At 52.8% G+C, this 23,470-nt stretch overlaps 1 protein-coding gene across 1 annotated transcript in view; it reads left to right on the top strand.

The window, feature by feature from the left end:
- Window positions 1-23,470, top strand: part of RBM19 (RNA binding motif protein 19) — a 70,391-nt gene that overhangs the window by 24,943 nt on the left and 21,978 nt on the right. Inside the window, exon 22 of the mRNA XM_049804615.1 lies at window positions 20,905-21,010. Within this exon, the coding sequence (XP_049660572.1) occupies window positions 20,905-21,010 (106 nt within the window). The remainder of the gene's footprint in view (window positions 1-20,904; window positions 21,011-23,470) is intronic.

The following is a 23,470-nucleotide window of genomic DNA, read 5'->3' on the forward strand; positions in this document are numbered from 1 at the left end:
AGAGCAGATATTTCTCCACTGTTCAACAGCTGGAAACTCCCCCCAGCACCCTGCAGAGCCTAGGTAAGGGCATGTGCGTTGCAAGCACGACTGCGATTCGTAGGACTATAAAACTTCCGATTTATTATGCTCTTTGCCCTTTGCAACCAAAACAAAATTAAATTGACATAGATAAGATACTGAGAATGTTGTCTGAGGGGCAGGAGGAGACACGACAAAGTTGCTAGATGCGCAGGCGTTGGGCGTGCTGGGCTGTAGTACTGTTTGGAAGGGTGTGGAGCAGATCATCAACCCTTCCTTGTGGTAGAAACCACTGTTGGGTTCGTGCCCTGTTCATCTGGGTTAGAGCTATGAACAGATTAAGCTGCGCTTTTCAGGCATTTTATCACGACGGCCCGACTGTCAGTCTGCAGCTAGATCCAGTCCGAAGGACTCGGAGAAGGGGGTGGCTGTTTAGGTGATGAGCAAAGCCCGTCAGCTAAATGTATCTTGTCCTACCTCTGTGTAGTTACTGGTTTAAAGCGAATAGTTTCAGCTCTGTTATCAGTGGATACAGAGATGTTCCCCAGAGCAACGTATCACCCCTTCTCCCCAGGAGGCTGCTTCTGCTGAGGGAAGAGCTTCTTGGTCTTCCACAATCTGGTGCCTGTGGCCCAGCAAACTCCCTTGTTGCTCCATGTGTGTGTCAGACGAACAAAATCCTGTACTGGAGCAGTCTGCAGACGAGAGGAGAAAGGCTGGTCCAGTCTGGATACCTTGCTCAATTCTTTGCTCGTGTTACTCAGGCCAGTATTGATCACTCACTTAAAGACCTTTGTGGTTTGGGGCTTAGGTGCCTCGGAGAACGGACACAACTCCTGAGAAGGACTGGTAGGATAAGTATATTAAAACAAATGCTCAGATGCTTCAGTAGCGAGGCTGTGCCATGCCAGAAGGTATTTGCGCAGAACTGAGCTGCCAGCTCTTCTGGAATACTCGCACCTTGCTCGTCCCAGGGTACCATGCTTGCAAGCCTGTGAATGAAGAGGATGCCCAAAAATGAGCCTTGAACAAGCAGAAAGACCCCAGGGAAGCAGCTAGCATCAGTGGGTAGTCTGCACCCAACCGTTGGTTTGGTGTTGGATCCCAGATTTCTGGCTTCCCCTGTGAATTGGGACATAGGTGCCAGGACATGGAAGGACCACGGAACATGTGTCTTGCTGAGAGGCACACGTTCAGGAGGAAACCTGTCAAAAACAGTTTTAGGATCAAGAACTGGAACATGTCTCGTTACACATTTGAGCGCTGACAGCAGTAGCGATGCCTCCGAGTTTGGTTTGGTGTTGTGTGGGATCGCTGTATCGTGTTCTCCAGGAAACAAATGAGTGGTTTAAAAAAGTGACGCATCCTTTGAGATCTCCAAAGCCATCCCCAGGGTCCTGCTCCAGGCCATTGAGTACCCCGAGGTTACAGGCACTCGATGACGTATGTGGTGGTTTGTATCCGAGCGCACGTGTAGGTGCGTGTATGTGCTCTGGTGTCTTCAGCGTACCGGTGGCTTCCCGTGCCAACGGTGCTTTTGCCCTGTTTCGGTCCATCCCTAGGGATAATAATGTGTGGCTTCCCAAAACAACGGTGCAAACCCACGCCCGGAGCACTGCAGGGCTGCATGCATTGGCAGAAGCATCAGTGACCTGGTTTAAGGCGACATCCTCAGGAGATATAAATGCAAGCAGCTTCCGAAGATGCCAGCAGATGATGCGGCACTTTGTGTTAATGCTGGATTTCAGCTTTCAATTAGAATGCAAGGTCTGTGTGTTGGGCTCCGGAGCATCCGAGGAGGAGTGTGTCTGGCATGGGGGGCTGCAGGGGATGCTGCTCTGGATTGAAGCTTTCTGCCCCTCTCACCCGCCCGCTGCACGGGCCCTGTCTGCCCACGTTAATTTGAAGGCACTTGCAAAAAATGCATCTTTGGATGTGTTTTCTTTGGTGTGGTTAGGAAGCTGCTTGGTTGATTGCTCCCTCCTCCCTGGCTGAGGAGCTCTGCCCCACTGGTGGCTTTCAGTATTTTTTCGATTTGCAAAGGCTGCTGTGGTCTCCCCTGTGATCGTACCGCACAACCTGGCTCTCCTTCTGCCCTTGGTCTCTGTTATCAACCCATTTTCCCCCTTTGCTGGGGGCTGTTGGAAGATTTAAGTCTTGCCCCTTAGGCTGGACCCCCTGACCACCACGTGCCGTCTGCTCTCCTGATGTCTTTGGATCGCGTGCGACCTTGTTCTCCCGCACAGCCTACCTCAGGTGCATCCTTACAGCCCAGCTTAGCGCCGGGGATTTACTAATCCTTGTGTGGTCCCGTGTCCAAATTGCAGGTGCCTGGGAGCGGAGCACAGGGAAACGCAGGGTGCAGGTGCTTTTCTGGGCAGCAGCTTGCGGGTCCGTGCACCAGCCTCGTGAGCCGAGAGCTCTGGATGAGAATACAGGAATCTGCTGGGCTGGTTTATTTCTCTTACTATCTCAAAAAGCGTAAATTAAACATCTATTGGGGTTTTTTTTTTGGTCCTTCTCGAAGCCTTTTCCTTATGTGCTGGAAACCCAAACACAGCAATGTTGGGTTGATATTTGGAGACCAGAAATGTAACTGGCCACTGCGATTTGACTATCCAAAGTGAGCCATGGGTGGGGTGGGGGAGAGTGAAATAGGTTTTCAGCTGTTTTTCAGTTTGAATCATAAAGGTGTTTAACATAGATAAGGAAATGTTTAACTCTGTGTTATCTTGGCAGGGTTGCTTTAAAAGGTGGATCTTCCCAAGAGCAGAAGGAAGATTTTTCAGCACATCTCTTTCCCTGTCTTGAATATTCATTGCAATACTTGATTTTTATAATTTTTTCCCCTCTTCTGCACTCCACGTACTCCATACCCACAAGTCCCCTTTTCTGCTCGCCCAAAACCTCTGCTGAGGAGTTTTCGGCTGCCTGCTTTTGCGCAGTCCAGTTGTCCAATGCAAATGAAAGGAGTTTCTAGGCCGCTTCCTTCTGACTCCTGCCGAAGCATCTCTCACCAGGGCACCAAGCCGAACCTCCCGACGGAACTTAATTAGTTTTACGCACAGACTCCGTTGCTCATCAGCGCGGAGGGGCTCAGGGAGGTAGAGAGGGATGGGGAAGGGGTTGCTTTTGAAATGTCTTATTCAAATGTAACTCTGGGATTTTGCTTTGGGGTTTTTGCCATTTTTCTGTGCCGAATGGAACTGGCACACGTGTGCGTGTACACGTGGGCTTTTTCTCCTCCATAGGAAGCAAGAAACAAAGCCTATAGGAGCTGCTGTCTCCTGTAAATAACCCACTCAGTGCTGTTTGTGTTAAAAGGTCTCCTTTTGTCTGAAGTGTTAAGAGTATGTGTTCGTCTATATATAAGGAAGAAAAAACGGGGACGGGGAGGTTTGCCTTACGTTGTAGCCGGTTCTTGTTCATTTTCAAAATTGTCCCTTGGCCACTCAGGCTAATTAGGGGGCTGGCAGCCATGGGGTTGCAGAATCTATGACTTTGAAATGACACCGGACTCCCTTTTGAGCTTGTGTCTTAGCCTTTAAGTCAAGGAGCAATCAAGTTTTATTATTTTCGTGATCTTAAAATTCTTTTTGTTGCATTTCTTAACTAGAGTTCTTGCACCGTGACATTGACCCATCCACCTTCCTGTCTCTCGCTAGCATGTACGTGTGGGTATTTTTCAGTCTCACTTCATGAGAAGGTCCTGAACAAGCCTCTAATGAATCACAGTTTTCTCCTCAGGATGACATCGTGTCCTTTATTTGCATCGCTGTTTGCGTTATTATTTTTTTTTAACCTCAAGCCTGCTACAGCATTTCTACCTCTTCCAATCCAGTGGATTTTAAGCCCTGGGACATGGTTACAATTAAGGACCTTTCATTGCACAGCTTTTTACCTGCCCTGGGGCAGGCCCCCTACCAAAGGTATTTGAACCGTGTTGGCTTCTGCAGCTGGTGACACCATGAGCATTTCTGTCTGTGCTCCTGCCCACGCGTTGCTTTTCCTGAAGAAACCAAACTAAGGCAGATCAGGCTGACTGTCTGTCTTCTCACCTGCCTTTCGTCCACCCCCAGCAGTATCCTGACCACTTCCAGGCATCTGGCAGGGGAGAGGAGATCTTAAATTTCAGACCTTGGTGCAATTAAGCATAGGAGAAAGCTCTTGAGGCTTGTCTTCCCAGGAAGGTGGTGTTCTGGGACTGACCCTTATTAGACATCCAGGAGTTCACATAAGCTGCCCTTGAAGATGGGACAGTTTTTCTGAGCCAAGTTCTCATTTTATTAGATACCAGAGAAACTGACCTTGGGAAAACCATCTCCTTTGTTCTGCTTCTCGCAGACCTGCTTGTTAGCAGAGGGGCTGCCCATCGGTGGTCTGCGCACATCAGGCTTTCCCCCTCGTGGGTGGCCTTCTGGGACTTGCCCAAGGACGTTGGGAGGACAGGCTTGGTCCCCTCTTCAGCCCCCCGTTTTTGGTGGGTGGGTTTTTGGGTTTTTTTTAAATTTTTTTGACATCTCCTTGTGGAGCCTGACTTGGAAAGGCAGCAGCGATGACTTTTCCAAGCCCGGGAGCGCTGATCTCGGCATCTCGGCAGGCTGGCCCTGATCGCAAGCAGCACCGTTGGGATTTTTGTGCCAAAACTCGCCCTGCAAATGCAGTTGTCAGGTGGGCTGCATTGACCCCCTCTTTGGTTCTCTTTAACCCGGGTCTTGCTCTTCCCACCCTTTGATCCTGCTAGCGTGCTAGCAGCCGAAGGGTTAAAAGAGTTCGGGGCGGTGGGGGGGTGGGGGTGGAGACGAGGTATTTCAGATGCTCATTACTCACTGCCAACTTCCCCCAAAATCATATTAATTTCACGCTGTCACGCAGGACTGCGCTGTCTCTCTCGTCAGCATCCAGGAGGGTGACGGGGATGGGGGGAGCGCGGGTCCCCCCCGCTCCGCACCACGGCTGTGATTTGGAAACCTCATTGGTAGCCTCTTTCCTTGCTGCAGTACCGACCCAGCGGGACCAGGCTGGGGCTGCTCACCTTGCAGGGGGATCTGGGGAACGTGGGGGGGGTGCTTCGCCATGCGCTGCCTCCCGATGATCATTTTCCACCCCGCTGCTTGTGCAAAAACCCCATGAAATTAGGTCTGCTGCAGCGGGGAAGTCTCGAGGAGGGAGGGAGGGGAGCTGCCAACCTGCCCTGCCCTACCTGTGGACAGCAGGGCTGCTGCTTAAAAGTTGGTCTTTAACCAGTTGCCTCCCTTTTTTTCTTTTTTTTCTTTTTTTTTTTTTTTTTTTTAATGCAAGCAAGCGCAGCCTGGCTCTGCCTGCAAAGATTGTTTCCCCAGCTGCCGTTGCCACCTCTCTCATTTCTCCCCCTTTTCGGCTGTTTGCTTGCTGCTGTCACCTCTGCAGGGACTTTTTGCCATCACACGAGGTAGGACTGGGACTCTGACAGCTCCCATGCAGGCTCAGTGCTCCCAAGCCCATCCCGACTGGGAGCTTGCTCCCCCTGTAAGGCTTTCCAGCAGCAAGGATTCTGCTCTGTCCCAGGCAATTTTTGTTACTCTCTATCTCTAGAAGGTGTCGCGGCTGTTTTCCACGTGTGCTCCTGTATTTTTCTGTGGGTCGGGGCTGAAAGCATCATCTCCCTCCCTTTTGTCTCATCGTGCACCCTATAGCCACGCTTCTTGCAGCGCTTGGCCAAGTGCAGCAGCAGCAGCTCGGGTCTCCCTGTGTTTGCAGGGTTGAGAAGGAACCAGCACGTTAAAAGGCTCAGCTCTCTCCCTACAGCAGAGAGCTGATGGCCCATGCTATCTGAGACTAAAAAGCTTTGCAATAAACCTTGGGAGGCGAGTTACCTGCTTGTGTGGGACGAGGAGTCCCACGAGCCCCAAGGCTCTCATGCCCACGGAGCCCTGGCCCCGTGGAAGTGGAGGACGGGAGCAAATCCTGTGCCAGCAGCAGCCTCTGGTACCTCCAGCTGAGTGCTGGGCATTATCAACGCTTTCTAATGCTTATAAAACATTAGAGAATTGATGAATCCAGGCGTTACTCCATTTCTGTAATCAACTCTGCTCATGCTTTTCTGGCTCTAATTCCTTTCTGAGGTCCCGTCTTTCTCGAAAAGGCCATCCTCTGATGTGTGAACCGCAAGCAGGCTCACCCTACGTAGGCACATCCCTTGGGGACATGGGCATCTCCGTGGTGCGGTGTGTTCCCCCACCTTTACGTTGACCTTACAAGCAGTGAGTGCTGGCAGGAAAACTCTTTGAACTTCCTTTTGCAGGGCTAAAGCACTGTTGGCGTTGTATGTGACCAGCCCGCAGCGATGCTTCTTAGCATCAGTTTTTACTCTTTCCTGTGTCGGGGATCTTCCACTTGAAGCAGAGATGTTGCTTCTGGGAGGTACGGGGGATGTTGTGGCCGTTCAGAGGCAGGCAGGTGATGGTGGGAGGTGGTTTCCTGAGCCCTGTTGCTTGATATGGGTGCAAGAATCAGAGGAACGCTTGTAATTTGGCAAGTGCCTCTTATTCAAGCAGAGCATCTCTTTTGGGGGAGTGGTTACCTGCTCCCATCTCATTTAATCCTTCAACTCCAGCGTGGGCATGGCAGCTTGTGTACCAGCTCGGAGAGCTGTACCTATCTGGTTTGCCTCTAAAAATTAGGACCTTCTGTTGAAAGCCCCTGGCCTGGAAGCCTCGCAGCATGGAGAAACGAGGTCCCTGCTCTTCCTCCAGCTCCCTGCAAGCTGGGCATCTGCCCAGGCAGCCAGCGGTCAAAAGCTGTTGGAAATGCCTCCTCTGAGGAGGGCAAACTCGGGCCCTTTTGGACCCCGGTCGGCCCTGGCAGGTTATTTTCAGACGTGTCATTGTCTCTCTTGTTTCCTCCCGGTATCCATGCGTGCTTTACAGCTCAGTCAGGTCAGCTGGCGCAGGCTAGAAGAACGTGGTTTCTCTTCCTCCTCTGTAGCCCCTCGTTTCTACCTCGCGTTCACCTTCTCAGCAAGCCTGCGGCTGCCACGCTGCGTTGACAGCATCTGTCGGCGAGGTACGAGCGCCTATTCTTGCCCGCAATCGATTGGGAACGCCCAGGGTGTTGTGATGAGCTTTCCAGAAGGTTTGGGGGGAACAGCAGAAGGAGGATAAAGGGGAGAGCTCGCACCCCACGGCGCAGATGCACCGCTCGGCGCTGCTTTTGAACTGTCCTGCCCGGATCCGTGCCCTCTTTTTGTGTTTTTCTGACTCCCACCGGAGAGCAGAGCTGTAAAACGCTCAGGCTGTGTGGTTTTTGTTGGGTGGTTTAATTTATTTTATCGAAGAGGCTTTAAGCTGGGAGGAGCTGGGCAGGACTGGGGCAGGGGGATGGGGAGCGCTGAAGCAGACGCTTAGCCTCGTCGAAGTCCATTTATGAAATTAGCAGGATTGCATCGGCAGGGTTCACGACTGCTGGTGTTTGCATACTGATACAGTGAGATGCTGGGCAAGGACAGTACGGGGAGGCACGTCCCCACCTCTGGGACATCTCCCTCCATCGAGGAGGTGGTGAACGCCCGGCGGTGGCTCCGTGCCTTGCAAAGGTCCATCCCCACGGGGAGGATCTGCCTCTGCTGCGGTGGTGGGACGCGCCACCGTCCTGGGGCAGCGCCGATGAGCGTGGAATTCGGCTTCCCTACGCGTGGACACACGCACGCTCCTGCTTTTCGACTCGATCGCGCTGTTGCTGCAGTGCAGCCCTGCTGCTTCTGTAATGCTCTTCCATGCTAAGATATAAATAAACAAAGAAAAAAAAAAAAACCCCAACCCTAACAAGCAGTTACTTCCACTGTGGTTTTCTTTGCCCAGAAAGTCCCTCGGGTAGATCAGCTGGAGTTGTCAACTTCCATCGTGGGCTCTGCCGCTCTTTGCTGTTTGCAGGGGTACAAATCTCTCTCCTCTTCATCCAGTCATTGCAAGCGCTTTCTGAGACCAGCGGGTGGAGAGCAACGAGCTTTCTGCAGAAATAGAGACGTGATCGTTGAATCCCGTGATGGCTCAGATAATGCTTGCACCGTGCGATCGCTCCCTGTCCTCCTGTCTTCCCAGAGTTTTCCAAGTGACCCGTAAAGACGCGTTCCACTGCGTAAAGTAGCCTCTGAGCTTTAGCCGGTGTTGTAGTTGTTGCAGGTTGGGAAAGGGCGACCAAAGGACCGGGCATGCCAGGAGCAAGAAGAAAGCAACCATTGTAGCTTGGGTAACAGCCGCGCCTCCAATTTTGGCGACGGGGTGGGTGATTTGGACAGTTATCGGAGTAAGTACGGTGTATGTCTAGAAATACTCCTCTGACGTGTGCCCGTTTTTAATGCTTTGTCTTGTTTTGATCCCCGGCAGACTTCAGATGCGGTTGGGCTGGGCTCTTGGGAGACCAGCCTGCACTCAGGAGATCTCACCATCCTTATTGTATTTGAGTCACCAGAACAGAAGCACTTCACTCAAGCTCCCGCATTCTTAATGCATTTGCATGCATTTGATCTTCCCTACGCGTTTCTCTCTTCTCCTGATGAAAATAATTAATCTGGTTATTTTTCTAAGTCATCCTGCAGCTTTACAGGGACAAGACTTAAATAAGGATTCTCTTTAAAGCAGAGCTGTGTTAAAATAGCTGTCTGCCTATAAATATCTCGTTGCTTCTATATTTATTCTCTTCCAGCTCAGTGCAGGAGGTTCTACAATTGAATCTGAGATTTTTATATTTTTTTTTCCTTCGACTGTTGATGCAGCCAGTATCTTGCAGCAAGGCTGGTTTCTCCCAAGGATGCTCTAGGTACACCTTGGGGGCCCACGAGCCATGGCTAAATCTCCCTTCTGTGTTTGCTGCTTTGCTAGTTGTACAAATTTCCTCTTGTCTTTGAAATGAGCTGACTCATAAGAATCCTAGAGGAGCAGAGATTTGTACCGGGCCCTCCTGTGAGCACTATTTTTAGCATAACTTATTTTTGACCGGAGCTGCACTCTGATCAGGATTTTCAAAAGAGCCCAGGAGAGATAAATCCCCAAATCTCAGCGCTGTTGAAGCTGCGGGTTCCTTTGAAATCCTGACCCGCTGGTGATTACTGCTGTGACTTGGTGGCTCCTAAGCCCTGGTCCTGCAAGGTGCTGCGTGCGGGGAGAATTGTGGCTTATGAGCGCAAGCTCTGCGAAAGGCTTTGCGAGCGTTGGAGGCTCTCATTGAAGTCCGTGCGAGGAGCGAGATTTCATGAGGTTTGGGATATAAGGGTCGTGACTGCGGTCGCTTGTACATCTCAGTGAGAGCCACCGTGGGAGGGGGGTGTCGGAAACTGTGGTTTGGTCCTGGCATTGCCCTTGGAGGTGGAGGTGATGGGAGGCTGGGCAAGGCTCAAGAGAAGTCCTCTTTCAGTTGTCCTGGTAGAGCTGGTGCCTTCTGCGCTATACTTGAATGTCTTTTGTTCCCCCCCAGGAAACAAACAAACGAAAAATCACAGTAGCATCAAGAAGAAAGCTGTTGGTTAGGTGAAATCACAGAACTTGAGAGTGGGCAGAGCCCAGGCGGAGCCTCGGCAGGGCTGGCACGTGGCAGCAGAGGGGACGAGAGTCCTGCCGTGACCAGGGCAAAAAGAGGAGAGAAGCAGCAGCAAAACCTAAATAATATTGGAGTGGGATTTTCGACGTTTCTACTCGTTTCAGGTGACCTCTTCAGTCACACATGTCCAACAGCAGTTATCTATAAGTCCTCTGAGTCACCAGCTCACACTCTTTGGGACCAGCAGACAACTTTGAAACCCCAGCTCTCTTTAATGCAAGTCCAACAGCGCTGTTTAAACCCGGGACTTCCTAATGCTTATGGTGTTCCCCATGCCAGCTCTGCACCTTCTCCTGTGCCTCGGGAACTGGCTTGGAAATTCTGAGTGTTGAGATGTAGTTTTGGAAGGAAATCTGTTCATGCTTTAATTAAGTAATGAATCATCTAAGTCTTTAAAGCATGAAAATAAATGCGGATAATATGCAGGTATCTTCTCTGGGGGCTGTCAGCAGGCTCAGCGAGTCCTGGGTGTTTTTCTTGGATCTCGCCAACTCTAAAATAGATATATAACAATCGGTAAATTAAAAAAAAACTCCCCACCCTACGTTAGACCCGATGGCACCCACTCCTCTATCAGCAAGGACCGGGAAACAAAAGCAGGACAGACGTGACTCTTCTTGAGCGATGCCCCACGAGCAGGCACAAGTAGGAAGGGACCCGCGGAAAAGCCAAAATCTCGCTTTGCAGTCGAGCCACGATGAAGGCAGGAACAAATCGGGATACGACTGGGTCCGTGCCTCCATCCGAAAGGCAGACGGAGACCGCTCGGTGGTTTTCTGCACATTAGCATCTCCCACCGTAGACACTCGATGGCTGGTGCTCATCCCCCCCCCACCCCCGGCGCTCCCCACCTTTCTTTTTGCCGCGCTGCCCCGTTAAATTCAGGCGTGGGAGCCGGCACCGTAGGGCTAAATTAGTGTGACGGTCGTACCATAGCAACTGTACCTGTCTGCCTCTGCCAGCCACCAGCTGCAAGCCGGGAAGCTGTTGAAAAATAATCATCGTTTGGGAGGAGCGGGGGGCTGAGGAGCGGCGAAGGGAGGCCGTGAGACAATGCGCTGCCGCTTCCACCGGCACGGCAAATCTGTGCCGGCTGGGGAAGGGAAAGGCCCCTTTTTAACATTAGCCTTTAAAGCAAATCTCTTTAAGGAACTGAATCTCTCGCACGACGTTAAAACCTCGCAAAGTAGGATTAAATGCGGCAAAATTAAGAAACCAAACCTGGTTGTGGCACCTGTTTAAAAATGACTTAAGTGGAGGGATATTAAAATTTTAAGACCTGCCGCTGTGCTGGTGATGGAGGATTTAAAAAATAATAATTACTGTTGTGGTTTTTTTTCTTTTTGCTTGGTTTTCGGAATTGGTTTCTTTCTGTTTAGCATGCAGCCTAATTGCGTAATTACACGATAGACTGGAGTAGAATTTAGTGCGTGTAATACCAGTTATAAAGAAGAGCCCTAATTATGTATATCTTCTCAGGTAAATAATACATCAGGGGCATGGAGTGGCCTAATTACTGTTCTGAAAACCTGCCTAATGACTAATTTACTTGGAATTTCAGAAAGCTTTTGATAAGGTCCCTCATAAGCAACTGTTAAGGAAAATAAATCAGGGAGGGGTAAAATGTTTTGCTACATTTTTAAACAAGCCATTTCAGCGATGGGAAACAGCCACTGCCTTCTGGTCTTGCGTCTTGAGGAGAGGGAAGGTCCCTCGGCTGCCTGTTGGTCTGGGACCAAGCTGTCACGTTTCTGATCCTGCTTCACCGCAGGCTCCAAGGGAGGCTGCTGCTGACTGAGCCATCCCCCAAAATGGGACTTGGTGTTAGCAGGAGTCTTGTGGGTAAATTCACGGCTCCTTGGAAGAAGCACGTCTAAGTCCATATAGTCTCTGGCACTGGCAGTATTTGTGATACCGAGCGCCTGAATATCTTTTGGAGAACTGGTCCCAAAATCGATAAATCCAAAAAGAAGCTAAACTTTGCTTAGTTTTCTGCATGCGGAAGAGATGGGAAGAAGCGAGGGCAATCCAAAAGCCGGATTAGCTTCTCTAGGGCTGGTTTTTAGGTGGATCTCGTGGGCTTCCTCTGCGTGCTGGAGCTGGGACTGGTGCCGCCGTTATTCCGGGGAGCGTGAGCGGCATGTCAGGGAGACGCCGCAGCGAAACTTAAATCAACAGCGTGGGTAAATGAGTCAACTGGTGGTCTCCGGTGAGAGACGGGCGCTGAGCCGGCAAGGAGGGGTAGGAGGGGCGAAGACTTGCAGGTGGAAGAGAGGAGAGTCCCGGCGCAGCCTTTAGCTGGGACAGAGGAGTCCTGAACCAGCTGGATGATGGGGATGAAGGAGAGATCGGTGAGGACTGCAAAGCCTGGGCAGGGGGGTGCGGTGGGGGGGACTGGGGCAGTTGTGCCAGGCCAGTGTGGTGGCTGGAGAGGGGAATGTGGGAATGTAGGGAATGTGGGAGCTTTGCAGTCTCCCTTCTGCTCCCAGACCGCATCACCCTGGCCGCTGCGTCTACCGGGTTGATTTTTTTGGCATGTATTTGTGGCAAAGCGTCGCTTTATTCTGCCAGGGGCACGGTGCCCGCCTCTTCCCCAGATTCACGGTTTTAAAAAAAAAAAAAAAAAAGAGAAAAAACACGCACTTTGTTTGCAAGACCCTCTGCCGCGCTTCTCGCAACAGTCCCCCTCGCCCCTGGACCTTGGGCTCTCCTCCTTCGAGCACGGCTCTGCCCCGCTGCCTCTCAACATCTCCCGGTACAGGCAGGTTTGGCAGCTCATGTCGGCTCGCCACCACTGCCCCCTCCCTTCACAACCCCCCCCGCTTTGCTTTTTGGGTCTTTTCTGGGAGAAAGCATGGCTGTGTATTTCCAGAAGAGACGTGGCGGGGGGAAATTAGCACCAAAGGGTCCTCTGCCGAGCAGCCGTGGCGGAGATAAAGCAAGAGGATCTTTGTGCCTAGCCGGCGACATGCTAATTGGCTTTCCTTCCTAGCAAACTTTGCAAATGATGCTCTTTAAGTCGTCAGCAAGATAAACAGTTGCTGCGGCAGGTGCGCCGAAAGCGCCGTCTGGATGTAATTAGACGTGTTCGCGAGAGAGCATCCCAGAGACGTCGAATGGTGCCGTTCATGCTGGGCGCGTCCTGGGGAGCTCGTGCCCGGGGACTCATCCTGCTCCCCATTCCTCTGCCATGCGCAGGGCTGCTTTTGGAAAGCGTCGGTCGCTTCCAGCCAAATTCGGGGGAACGCAAAGTGGAAATCTGACTGGTGTGGATATCTTACCAGTCTAGTGGAAATCAAGCCTGAGAAAAAGGGAAAGGTGTTATTTGTGCTGTAGTGACGGAAAGGTGGAAAATTCCTCTCTACTATACATCAGAGTCTTCACGTGGGACAGGGAGGGGACGGCCACCCAGGCTGGACACCGCGTGTGCCATCGCCACGGCCAACAGAGCAATGTGCTTCTCGTGTGCCTTTCTCTGGCCCCAGTTCTCCCATCAAAGAGAAGTCCCTGGGTGACTTCTCTTTCTTGCAAGGCCAGGTGACCCTTTTTGCAGGACTTCCAGCTTTTCTGCTGCTTTTGCCATGGGGCTTTTGCTTTCTTTCTTGTACCGAAGCTGTTCGCGTTGCGCTGTATTTTTTTTTAAAATCATAAGGCCCTCCGCTACCTTCATGGATTGATCAAAGCCTTGTACGTCCGCGTGAGGTTGGTAGAAAGCAGCCGTGGCTTTGCAGGCGGTGAGCTGGAAAAATGGGAGAGATGCGGCTTTGCAGAGTCACCCATCTGGGGAAACTGAGGCTGAAAAGGAGCCTGGGGTCCCTGCTTTGCTCCCCAACATTCTGCCGGCTGCTGAGCTCCTTAGGAGTAGCTCAAAGGCTGCGGCATCTCTCGGTTCTCGCTCCTGCCTCATCAAGATCTGGTGGTCATCGCTGATCCCGGAGAGCCTCCCGAGTTGAAGATGTCATTCCAGGTTTTTGTGGATGTAGGATGTTCCCGATGGGAGGCCTTGTTTCGAGGAGACCCCCTGTCTCCTGGGGAAACATAGGGTTTCTTTGAGACCTGGGAGCCTCTCCCCTTCACTGTGTTGTTTCACTGCCCCATCGAGCAGTTCATCAAAGCTTCCAGGGAAGGGGTTGCGGGTGGGTTGCGGGGATACGAAGCCGGGTACTGTCTGGGATGAGATCGCAGCGCCCTGGGAAGGCAGCTTTCTCTGCGGGGGATGCATGACCCTGTCCTGCCATCACCCAGCGATGCAGGAGAGCAAACGAGTGGGAACCACCGGTATCCAGCTGAAAACGCAGGAGACGTTTGAACACTCGTGATCCCGCGTGAGCTGAGGATACCAGCTTGAATAGCTCCGAAATCTCGTCGCGGTGAGGCTTGCCACAACTCCAACCCCAAGCAGACAGGGCTGTGCTTCGTTCAGGTGGTCCGGAGGAGGTACCCCACCACATCCAGAAGCGCAGCACGACCGGCAGCTCCTGCCTGGGAATGCTCAGTGCCCAAAAGAACGATTCGCGGGGAAATGCTGTGGCGGAGCTCGGACACGTGCGGTGTTCGGCTTCCCTCGGTACGGGTGGCCAAGAGGGGAGCCCGGCTTTAGACCTCCAGCCTTTAGACCGCAGGAGGCTCTCTGCAGCACGGCCAGAAAACTGGCCTCAAGAAGGTGTCCATTCCTTGGAAGAGGCTGAGTTCGGAGAAGGCGGCAGCATTTCTCCTGGCTGGCGCCGAAGAACAGGAATCGCATAAAGCAAAACCCGGTTTTGCTGCGGCAGCAGATCGAGAGGCCTTCAAACAAAGATGATGCTCCTGGGCAAAGAGGAGAGGAAGGTGGAAAAACTGATGATCCGTGTAGTAAAGAACAAGACGCGGACGTGGCTGTCCTCCTCCCGCGTACCGCTGGCTTTTCATAGGGGTTTTGAAGGCGATTCGATTATCCAGCGGGACTGGCCGGTGCAGGTGAGAAGCCGCTGCGGGAATGAAGGATCAGCTTTGCGGTGGGGCCGGGGCAGGCAAGGACCTGCTTTTCCACATCGCTTCGTCTGTCCGGCCGTGGGCTGGGGCTCCAGCGGGACCCCTGGTCCGCTGCAAAGTCCTTCCACCCATCGTCTCCTGCCCCCGCGGCTCCACCGGAGACGGAGGCGGCAGCGGTTTGCGCTTGGTTCAGCGCGTCAGGAGGCTTCGCTCCTGCCTTGCCCTCCTGCGCATTCATTTGCTAATTTTCAGAGGTTACCGAGGAGACGTTATTGATGATGATGATGATGATAATGGTAATAGGGGAGATAGGTGGCAGATTAATTCCTGAACTCTCTAACAGGATTTAAGCTAACAAGAGAGGAGGGCTTTTTTCCTCCCTCTCTCCTTTCCCTTCCTCCTTTCAGATATTTCCTGTGCTGGGGATAACAACACCAAGGAGTGTTAAATTGGCTCTGAATGTCCACCCCTGGCTGTCCACATTCTTGTAACGATTTCATTAGCTTGAATTATCCACGTTATTTTCTTGTAATGGGATTAGCCGTACTGGAGTCAGCTGAAGTCCTGGAGCGGGAGGCGGGAGGGACCTTCCGCTGTGTATTTCATTAACTCTCTCATGCAGGGGGTGGAACTGGCCACGGCTCAGCCCAGGGGCAAAACCATTTGCCAGGGTCCTGCGTTCCTAAAGGAGGAAGAAAGAAAAAGGACCATTATTATTTTTCTTCCCCCCCCCCCCCCCCCCCCCCCCCCGCCTCCCCGTAATCAGCAAATCGGCACAGAAGCAGAGACTGGCAGGGAGGTAATTTGTTGGGGGAGGGAAGGTCCTATTTGGGGGCAAGAGGGGAAAAAAAAAATAATAAAATGAAGACCATTGCAAAGTGATTGAGTGAATTCTGCTGGGCTGACGTGCGGCTCCAGCCTGCTGCCGGGGAAGAGGTGGTGCAGCAAAGGGAGGGAAGGACTTCTGTCTCTTTTGGACTCGTCGTCCCTGCCCAGAGCCATTTCTGATGAGCGGTTACGCTGCCCGGCTCATTCGATTGAGCTCTGTCCTCGGGCTGCCGGCAGTCACGAGGCGGGATTTAGGCAGTGGCAGGGCTTGGGGATGAGAAGGCGGCGAGAGGAGGAGGTGGTGGCTGTAGACGGCAACCCACGAGAAGGTTGGCAACCTCGCTAGAGGTTTTCTTGATCAGCTTTCCAACGTGGTTATCGCTAGTTTGTTTTTCATGAAGGAATATAAACCAGAGAGAGGGGGTTAGGACGGCCCCACGCAGTGGGACTTCTGTACGTGTCTGGAGAAACCTAAGGGTGATTTTTTTGTTTGTTTTCCAAGAAGGTCTGCTCTTCTGGTGGCGGACAGCAGTTGGTCTTTCCAATCGTCGCATGGGTTTGCAGTGCCAGTTGTGCTTTCCCCTGCAGAACTTGGCAACCCAAGAGTCCTTGATCAGCTCATAGCTGAGGGCACACCAAGATCACACGTGATGAACGCATCTTTGCGTTTGGGACTTGAAAATAGCGATCAGGGCTGGGCAGGTCTTGGCCTTTCCCAGGGAGCTGGCGGTTTAAATGCTCCTATTTGAGACAGGGAATGGGATGAGATGGAGGGGATGCTTCCCAGCTGGAGTAACGTTTACCCTGATCTGAAGGTACCTGTCCCACAAACAAGCGTGTGTGAACGGCCGACGTGGCTGCCTGGGGTGGTGATGGGGCCAGGCTTAGACACTGGGGGCTGAGCGAGGGTGGGGAGAGACTTGGAAGCAGGGAGCAGAAATTCAGACAAAACCCGGTGGGAGAAGAGGAGCTGTGGAAAGAGGTGGTGGAGTCGGCTGCAGAAGATGGTGCTGGCGCTGGCGTGCCTGGTGATACTAAAGTGGAAGCGCAGAGGATTTGGGGCTGTGCTCGTAGCAGGAGAGCAGTGATTGAAGGCGAGGGAGCTGCGGGGTGGGAATTTGCGTGTCGTGCTGGCGGAGGAGGGAAGAGGGTTTCTGGAGACCACCTGTATCCCCATCCTTCTCTGTCCTCCGGCTGCTTGGCTGTGTTGATGAAGGATAGTAAAGCACCTTCTAGTAAACAGACAAAGCCAAGTGAGCAGTATGTTGTCTACCGAGCTAGGGTATGCTCTGTTTAATAGCAATATAATGTCCTATAATTAGCAGGCAAAGGACTTGCCTCCCAGCTGGCCTGTGCCAGAAGGATATAATTACAATCCCAAGGAGTGATGTTCCTCTGACCTGCCGCCAGCTTGCAGCGTACGTCTTCCACCGTGGAGGAGAAATCTACTTCTCTTCCCTGTATTCAGCCAGAGAAGCAAGGGGATGGCTGCAGCATCACTGGAAGAGCTGCCAAAGCATCGGGAGAGCGGCTGGTACCCGGCAATGCTGTGTAGAAGTACCAGATCCCTTGTGAGTGGGAGGGAGGGGATGTCCCTTCTGGCATCTCTGGGAACATCGCGTGTTTCTGCTGAGCTTGGGACGGGTGACTTGTTGAGGGAAAGGTTGTGGTTGTCTTTATTCCGCAGCCATGTGGATCGTCGCTCAGCCAGGGCCAGTAGAGGCTTTTACTGGTTTCCCAGTAAATCTGGATCAGCACAAAACAAAGGTTCTCGTTTAGGAAATATCTTAGTTGCAGCATTTGTTCGGGGCTGTCATCCCTTCCAGCCAACAGCGTGAAAACATGCCAAGCCTGGGAGAGCAAGCACGGGCGTGAGGACAGATTTGGCCAGCCTGGCTGGCAGCTGCCTGCGGCACACGGGGAGCACAGGCAGAGGGAAGAGCCACGTCCTCCAGCCCCACCGCACACCTCTGCGTGAGCTCTACCCTCCCCTCCGGGCCCTCACCCCCACTCGGGATTTCAGAGGACACCTGTTTGGACTCTGTTTTTCGTAAATATGTGGGAAATCCCAGCCCGGTGCTGTGTCACCAAGGACTGTTGGGGGTGCCCTGCCAGAAATCCAGCCCCAGGCTGCGGCACGTGGGTCTGGTGGGGACAGGACTCGCCAGAAAGGAGGTTACAGTCTTCTGCGAAGTTAAGCGGGGTTGACTGCAAACAAGTGAATGTCTTAAGAAGGAAAGGGCTTCGCTCCTGCAACCGCCAGGTCCTTCAGTGCTTGTGCTGTGGCTGAGCCCTGGCTCTGGTGCAGGGGCTTGGGAACACTCGGAGAAGACATGGACGCCGGCGGGTACAAATCCAGAAACCACTCAGGTTTCACACTCACATTAACTCCGGGGACTTCTCTGTAAACCGTCGCACGAGGAGCCTGGCACGGTGCTGTGCTTCGCGCCGGCAGCAGGGTTTGGTGCCAACGCTTTCTGATCTCCGTCCAGTTTGCCATGGAATGAGAGAGGGAGACATCAGCTCTAAGAGGGACCCGCACCCCTGGGGTGCACGCTGCATTTTTATGCCGTTTGCACCCATCGGAGCTGCTTGCTGGAAAGGGAAGGAGGTAGCAGCGACACCTCCTGAGCCGCTGTGAACCCCCCCGCCTCTGCAGCCATCCCCACCCCTGGGGAAACACGTGTTTTAGAGCAGCTCGGGGAGATCTTGGAGGCGAGCTGTGGCTTAGCAGCCTGTATAAAAGCTGCTTTTTTCCCTCCCCTGTCCTTTTGCTTGGGTTTTGCCCGGGCGCTGAGCTGCATCCCTTTTCCCTCCGCCATCCCCGCTCCTGGGGCTTTGCCCGTGGCAGCCGTGGCACAATCCGTGGACGGCTGTCCCGGAGCTGGAAGGCTGCGGCATCTCCGCAGCCGGTGTGGGAGCAAACGTGGTGGCACCTGGCTTCCCCAGGTACTGGGAGCCTGGCACTGCGGGGGGTAATTGGGTTCCCTCTGCCTCTCTTCCCCCCCCCCACCCCCAAGATCCGGAGGAAATAATTGGAAAAGAGAGGTGTGAGTCTCTACCTGGCGCTGGAAAGGAGAACATTAAAGGCCCGAGCTCTCCACTTCATTCGCAGCTCCTGGGATGGTAATTGCTGTGTTGTGGTTTCTAATTAGCGCCGCAGTGGGGGGGGAGGGTGTTTTACTCCGCAGACCCCGTGGGGTCAGCCCTGTCTCCGTCGTGCCCCTTGGCTTTCCTCACCCCCCAGCTTTGCCTCCTCCCCCGTGGGAGCTGCGCTGCAGCTTTCTCCAACAGACCCCTCTCTCTGGGACCCACTGGTGGATACCGCTGGCCTTCCCCCCCCAAACCTCTCCCCAGGGAGATGCCGGTGGCCAGCCTTGCTCTGGATCGGGCCCCCACCACCTCCGCCTGTCTCCCAGCATGGGTGGCTCGGGCAGCTCTCGGCTGGGGAGGAAGGAAAAGCCGGTTTCTTCTGTCTCTGCCCAGGCTGATGTGGGTCACCGCGGCTTCCCCCGGGACCCTGAGCCCCAGGGTCCGTAGCAATCCTGCTCCTGCTGGGCACCTTCTTGCCCATCCTGCGCGTTGGGTCTCGGTGTCGAAAGGAGCCGCGTGGTGTTTTGGCGCACAGAGCGAGTGTTGGCCGAGACATCTTCCCTTTTAGCAACTATTCCGCTCGTATTCCTTTCGCAAATACTCTGCTCCCCCCAGGGAATGCCCATGATGTTTTCCACCGAGATTGGAGCAAGCGTTCCCTTGCCCGTGCCACCCACCGGCTGTCTTTCCTAGCTGGATGCTCATCTCCTTGAGCCAGGAGCTCTCTCCTTACCTCTCCCTTAACCCAACTGGGGTACTCGAGGTCCTACAGGGATGCTGCAAGCGAGAGGACCCCCCTTCAACCCACCACCCCCTTTGCAGGAGGACCCTCCTGCCGCTGGAAACCCCACGGGATTCTTGCCGCTCCCGGAGCCGAGCATCCCCGCTGGCCGAGGCTGCTCCCTCGCCTCCGCTCGGGTTTGTTTGTTTGTTTGCGTAGCGCCAGCTCGAAGGGGGCAGGAGGGAGAGAGGGAGGGAAAGCACCAAGGAGGAGACGTGCGGATTCATTTTGAGGCCTCATAATGGTACATTTACACACCATGTTGCCTAAGGAAATTGGGTAGATGAATGCCTGGTCATGCTGCCAGTGCACCAGGTTAACTCCCAGGATTTAGCTTATATCATTTCACGAGAGCGTTTATGGCCTTTACTGTGTTTATTCCCAGGTGCTCTTTGGCACTGCTGCATCCCAGGCTCCTTTTGTGTATGCACGCGTGTGTGTAGATTTTCAAATAAAATAACACATCTATTCAGACCCGGTCCACATTAAATATTTATTGCCTGCAGTTTGTGCATATGTGTTTGATAAATGGGCGTAAGGGGAGGGGAAGAGAAGGGGAAGCGGGAACGCGGAGGCAGAGAAAGCACCGGCTTTGTCCTGGAATTTCTCCAGGGGACGGCGCTGGAGAGGGGTATCCGGCGAGCGCTGCCTTTGGGTCTGTTTTCAGGCTTTTTGGACAAGGTCCAGGCTGGTGGGATGGCTGCGTGCTTTGGGGCTTAAGCGACAAGTTCCTTCTCCAAGGATGGGCATGAAGTGACAAGGTTTCTGCTGCCAGCCCTACCCAGCACCCTCCAGCTAAGCAGGACCCCCTTATTTCCCCATTCCTGACTTCCCATCCCCTTGGCACTCAGAAACTTGTCTGAAATGCTGCTGGATCCGGGGGTGGTTGTTCAGGACTTGGGTCTGCCGAATTCACCTGTTTCCCTTTAAATATTCAGCAAGCTTAAATAAAACCAGTTTATTCCAGCCCATCAAAGAGGCTGGGTGGCTGGCTGCAGAAGGGGAAACGCAGGTACCCAACTGAAGTGTTAGAGCGAGGAAATCCAGTCTTAAAAATCATGCCCAGCATCTGCGGAGCAGAAGGATGACACCTTTGCGAAAGTGGTGCCTGCAACGGGCTCTGGGGATGGAGGAGCTATTCTGGAAAGAGAACAGGTCTCCGTGGGGCCGTGCTCTGGCTCATGCCTGTATCCTGTGCACTCTAGCTCCTCTTCAGAGGTGCAAATAAATCCGTTTCGATGGCAGTTTGGAGCAGCCCTGCCTCCTGGTAACCTGGAGATGCTCTTTGCCCGCCAAGAACAGGGCATGACATGCAGGCTGCGTCTTTGATTTCTGCAGATCTCCTAAAGGGAGGAGGAGCACAGCTCCTGTATTAAAGAATTTTTTTGCTTTGTTAAGGTTTGTGACCAGAAAGGATGACGCTTGAAATCTAAGCTGAGTTTTCAGCTACTAGTAGGTTCTTTGGACATGGGGCTTACAGGGAAGTGGAGCGGCCACGGAACGACCGCTCACCTTGGTCCTCAGCGCTGGGAAGCCTGCAGTGTGGGTCTGCAACTGGTAGTGCTGTGGTTTGTGATGAAATGATCGTTCCTCCCTTGATCTCATAGTGTCTTTGCTTTTTCCTCTCTAATTCACAGCACCTTTGGAGAGCTGAAGACTGTCCGGCTGCCCAAGAAAATGGCAGGAACAGGATCCCACCGGGGCTTTGGATTTGTGGATTTCCTCACCAAGCAGGATGCCAAGGTGAGATGTAGTCCTCCTCCTCTGGCACCCTCCCAGCCTGGTCTCGGAGCAGAAGGTGAGGAAGGGAGCCTGGAGGCTCTGTCCCACTGAGGCTTAGCCTAGATTTGGGGCAGGCTGTTACCGTTCACCCGCAAAGCTGCGCTGAGGCTACAACCCCCATGTGGGCGAGCACTGGAGGTTACACGCCAGAAACTGCAACTTAAGCTGTAACGGGCATAAATTTGGTGCAACTGATAAAACGGCTGAAAATCCACGTAATGTAGAAGGACAGGGGCTTATTTTTCAGGTTTGTCACAAGCAAGGTGAGAAGGGATGGTTCTGACCCAACATTAACACATCAGGAAACCCGAGTATATGTCCCATCTCCGCCACTTCCTTGGTTTTAGGGGAGTTTTGGATATTGTGGCTGTTCACCGATTTGTAAACTCCACAAGGCCCATGTTCCTCAGTTCTGCCGTGTGTTTTGAGACCCCCCCGTGAGCAGCCTTACTCTGGTGTTTTTCAGACAGTAAGCATAACAGAAGAGCGGTGGTTGCGAATTGGTCAAAAGGGTGGGCAAGCAGAGACACAGGGCTGTGTCTGCTTTGCCTTGCTGAACACAAGACGAAAGAGAAAGTTCTGCAATACAATCATTGTCTTTGTCTTGGTGCAAAGAGGGGACCTAGCTGTGCTGGGTTGGCCAAGGATGCTTTCTCAGAGTGGTCTGCGCTGGCTGTTTGACAGGAATATGGAAAATGTCAGCGGCAGGCAGCGGTGCCTGGGAAATGCCTTTCTCAGCACCAAGAACTGAGCTCCTGAAGCCTGCAAGTTGAAAGCACGTTTTGCTTTAACCAAAAAACGCAGAACCCGTCGTTCCAATATCTTGATGTTTTTGCAATCTGTATGCACTTTATGCTGCAAAATATTCCGTAGCATTTTAAGCCGGGGCAGATTGCTGTTCAAAACGCTCTAGTCTATTCTTTTTTTTAAAGCTTTCCTATACGTTTAAGTTCCATATTTGCAGAAATAACAAGAAGATCGTAGCCTGTCTGATAGTATTCTGCTCTCACCCTTTGTCGGAGGTTCGGGAGCAGGCTGGACCAGGCGTGATCTCCCATGTGCTGGGCAGAAGAGGGTCCTCGGCCCCGCTGTAAGCTGCTGCGTGGGCACTCCCAGCGCCGGAGCAGTGCGGGTTTTGTCCCCGCTGCTGGCAATTTGCACAGTATGTGGAAGAGGAATGGTTGTGGGCGCAAGCCGAGGGACGTTATTGCTGAAGTGAAGGGATCATACGGCTCCACTGGCTCCCTGAGACTCCAGATTTTCAAGACTGTGAGCAGAGATGAAGGAGAGAAGAGGGGGGAGCCAGCCTAGCCCATGTTTATGTTTTTAGACAGGATTCATTGATCCGGGATCACAAGGGACTATTAGATCATCCGTTCCAGCCTGACCTCTCATATAACACAGTACATAGAGTTTCTTTGTTAGTCCCGTATTGATCCTAATTCAAACTTCCTTCCTCTCGGCGTTCGTCCTCCCTTTGGGAGTCAGCTCGCTGGGCGGCGTGGGGCGCAGCGAGCTCCCCAGGAGCGCGGTTCCTTTCCCTGCGTGGTGAGCTGTGCCTGCGGCTCCGCTCAAACCCCAGCTCTGGGCAGCTTTGCTTTAACCTCTGCTTCACGCCAGAGTCGTTCAGGCTTCGTTCCTGGTTTTTGAATTAATCTTTTCCTAAGGAAACTGCAAGCGTTTGATGGAAAGGTGCATACAGGGACCTGGCTGGTTCTTGACTGTTGCTCAGCCGCTGGTTTGGGGGTGAATGAGACAGCACCCGCTTTTCTGCTTGGTTGCTGGAGGAAATAGGGCACAGGCTCAGGGTCTGCCTTTCATCCCTCTTCAGCCCCTCGGGGACCTGGTGGCTAATTCCAGCTGCAGTGGACAAATAGAGGTCTCAGCGGTAGGAAATCCGTCTATCCCTGGTGGACGCTGGCAGCCAGCTGGAGGGGAGAGAGCTGGGCAGGGCATTTATTTGGGGCACTGCTGCCAAAGCTCGCAAAGGCCATGGGAGGCAAGCGTGCAGGGAGAAAGCTGCCCCGTGGAAGAGCGCTTGGGGGTTTTTCTTCTTTTCTAGCAAAGCAGCTCTTCTTCCTTCTTCTTCTTTTTTTTTTTTTTTTTTTCCACCCTCATCTCTTTGAGGGATTTAATTGTCTCACAAGTGGCACATCAAGTACACTCCATTGGCTGTCTGGAAGAGGATGCGCTGTGTATTGATGAATAGGATCCTGAATATTGTAAACACAGACATAATTGCTTAGAGTTTATTGCTAAGTGAAATGAGAGAGGAGGGGAGTGGGCCTGAAGACCTCTGAGCTGAATAGCTGTGACTGTCAATGACATTTTTGCTCAGAGTGGTAATCTGGAAATCGCTTATAAGCATCTTATAAAGCAGGATGGTTTTGTAATAGAATAGTTAGGGTGGCTTTGTTGGGC

The sequence above is a fragment of the Accipiter gentilis genome, chromosome 7, assembly GCF_929443795.1.
Source record: "Accipiter gentilis chromosome 7, bAccGen1.1, whole genome shotgun sequence".
NCBI classification, from domain to species: domain Eukaryota; kingdom Metazoa; phylum Chordata; class Aves; order Accipitriformes; family Accipitridae; genus Astur; species Astur gentilis.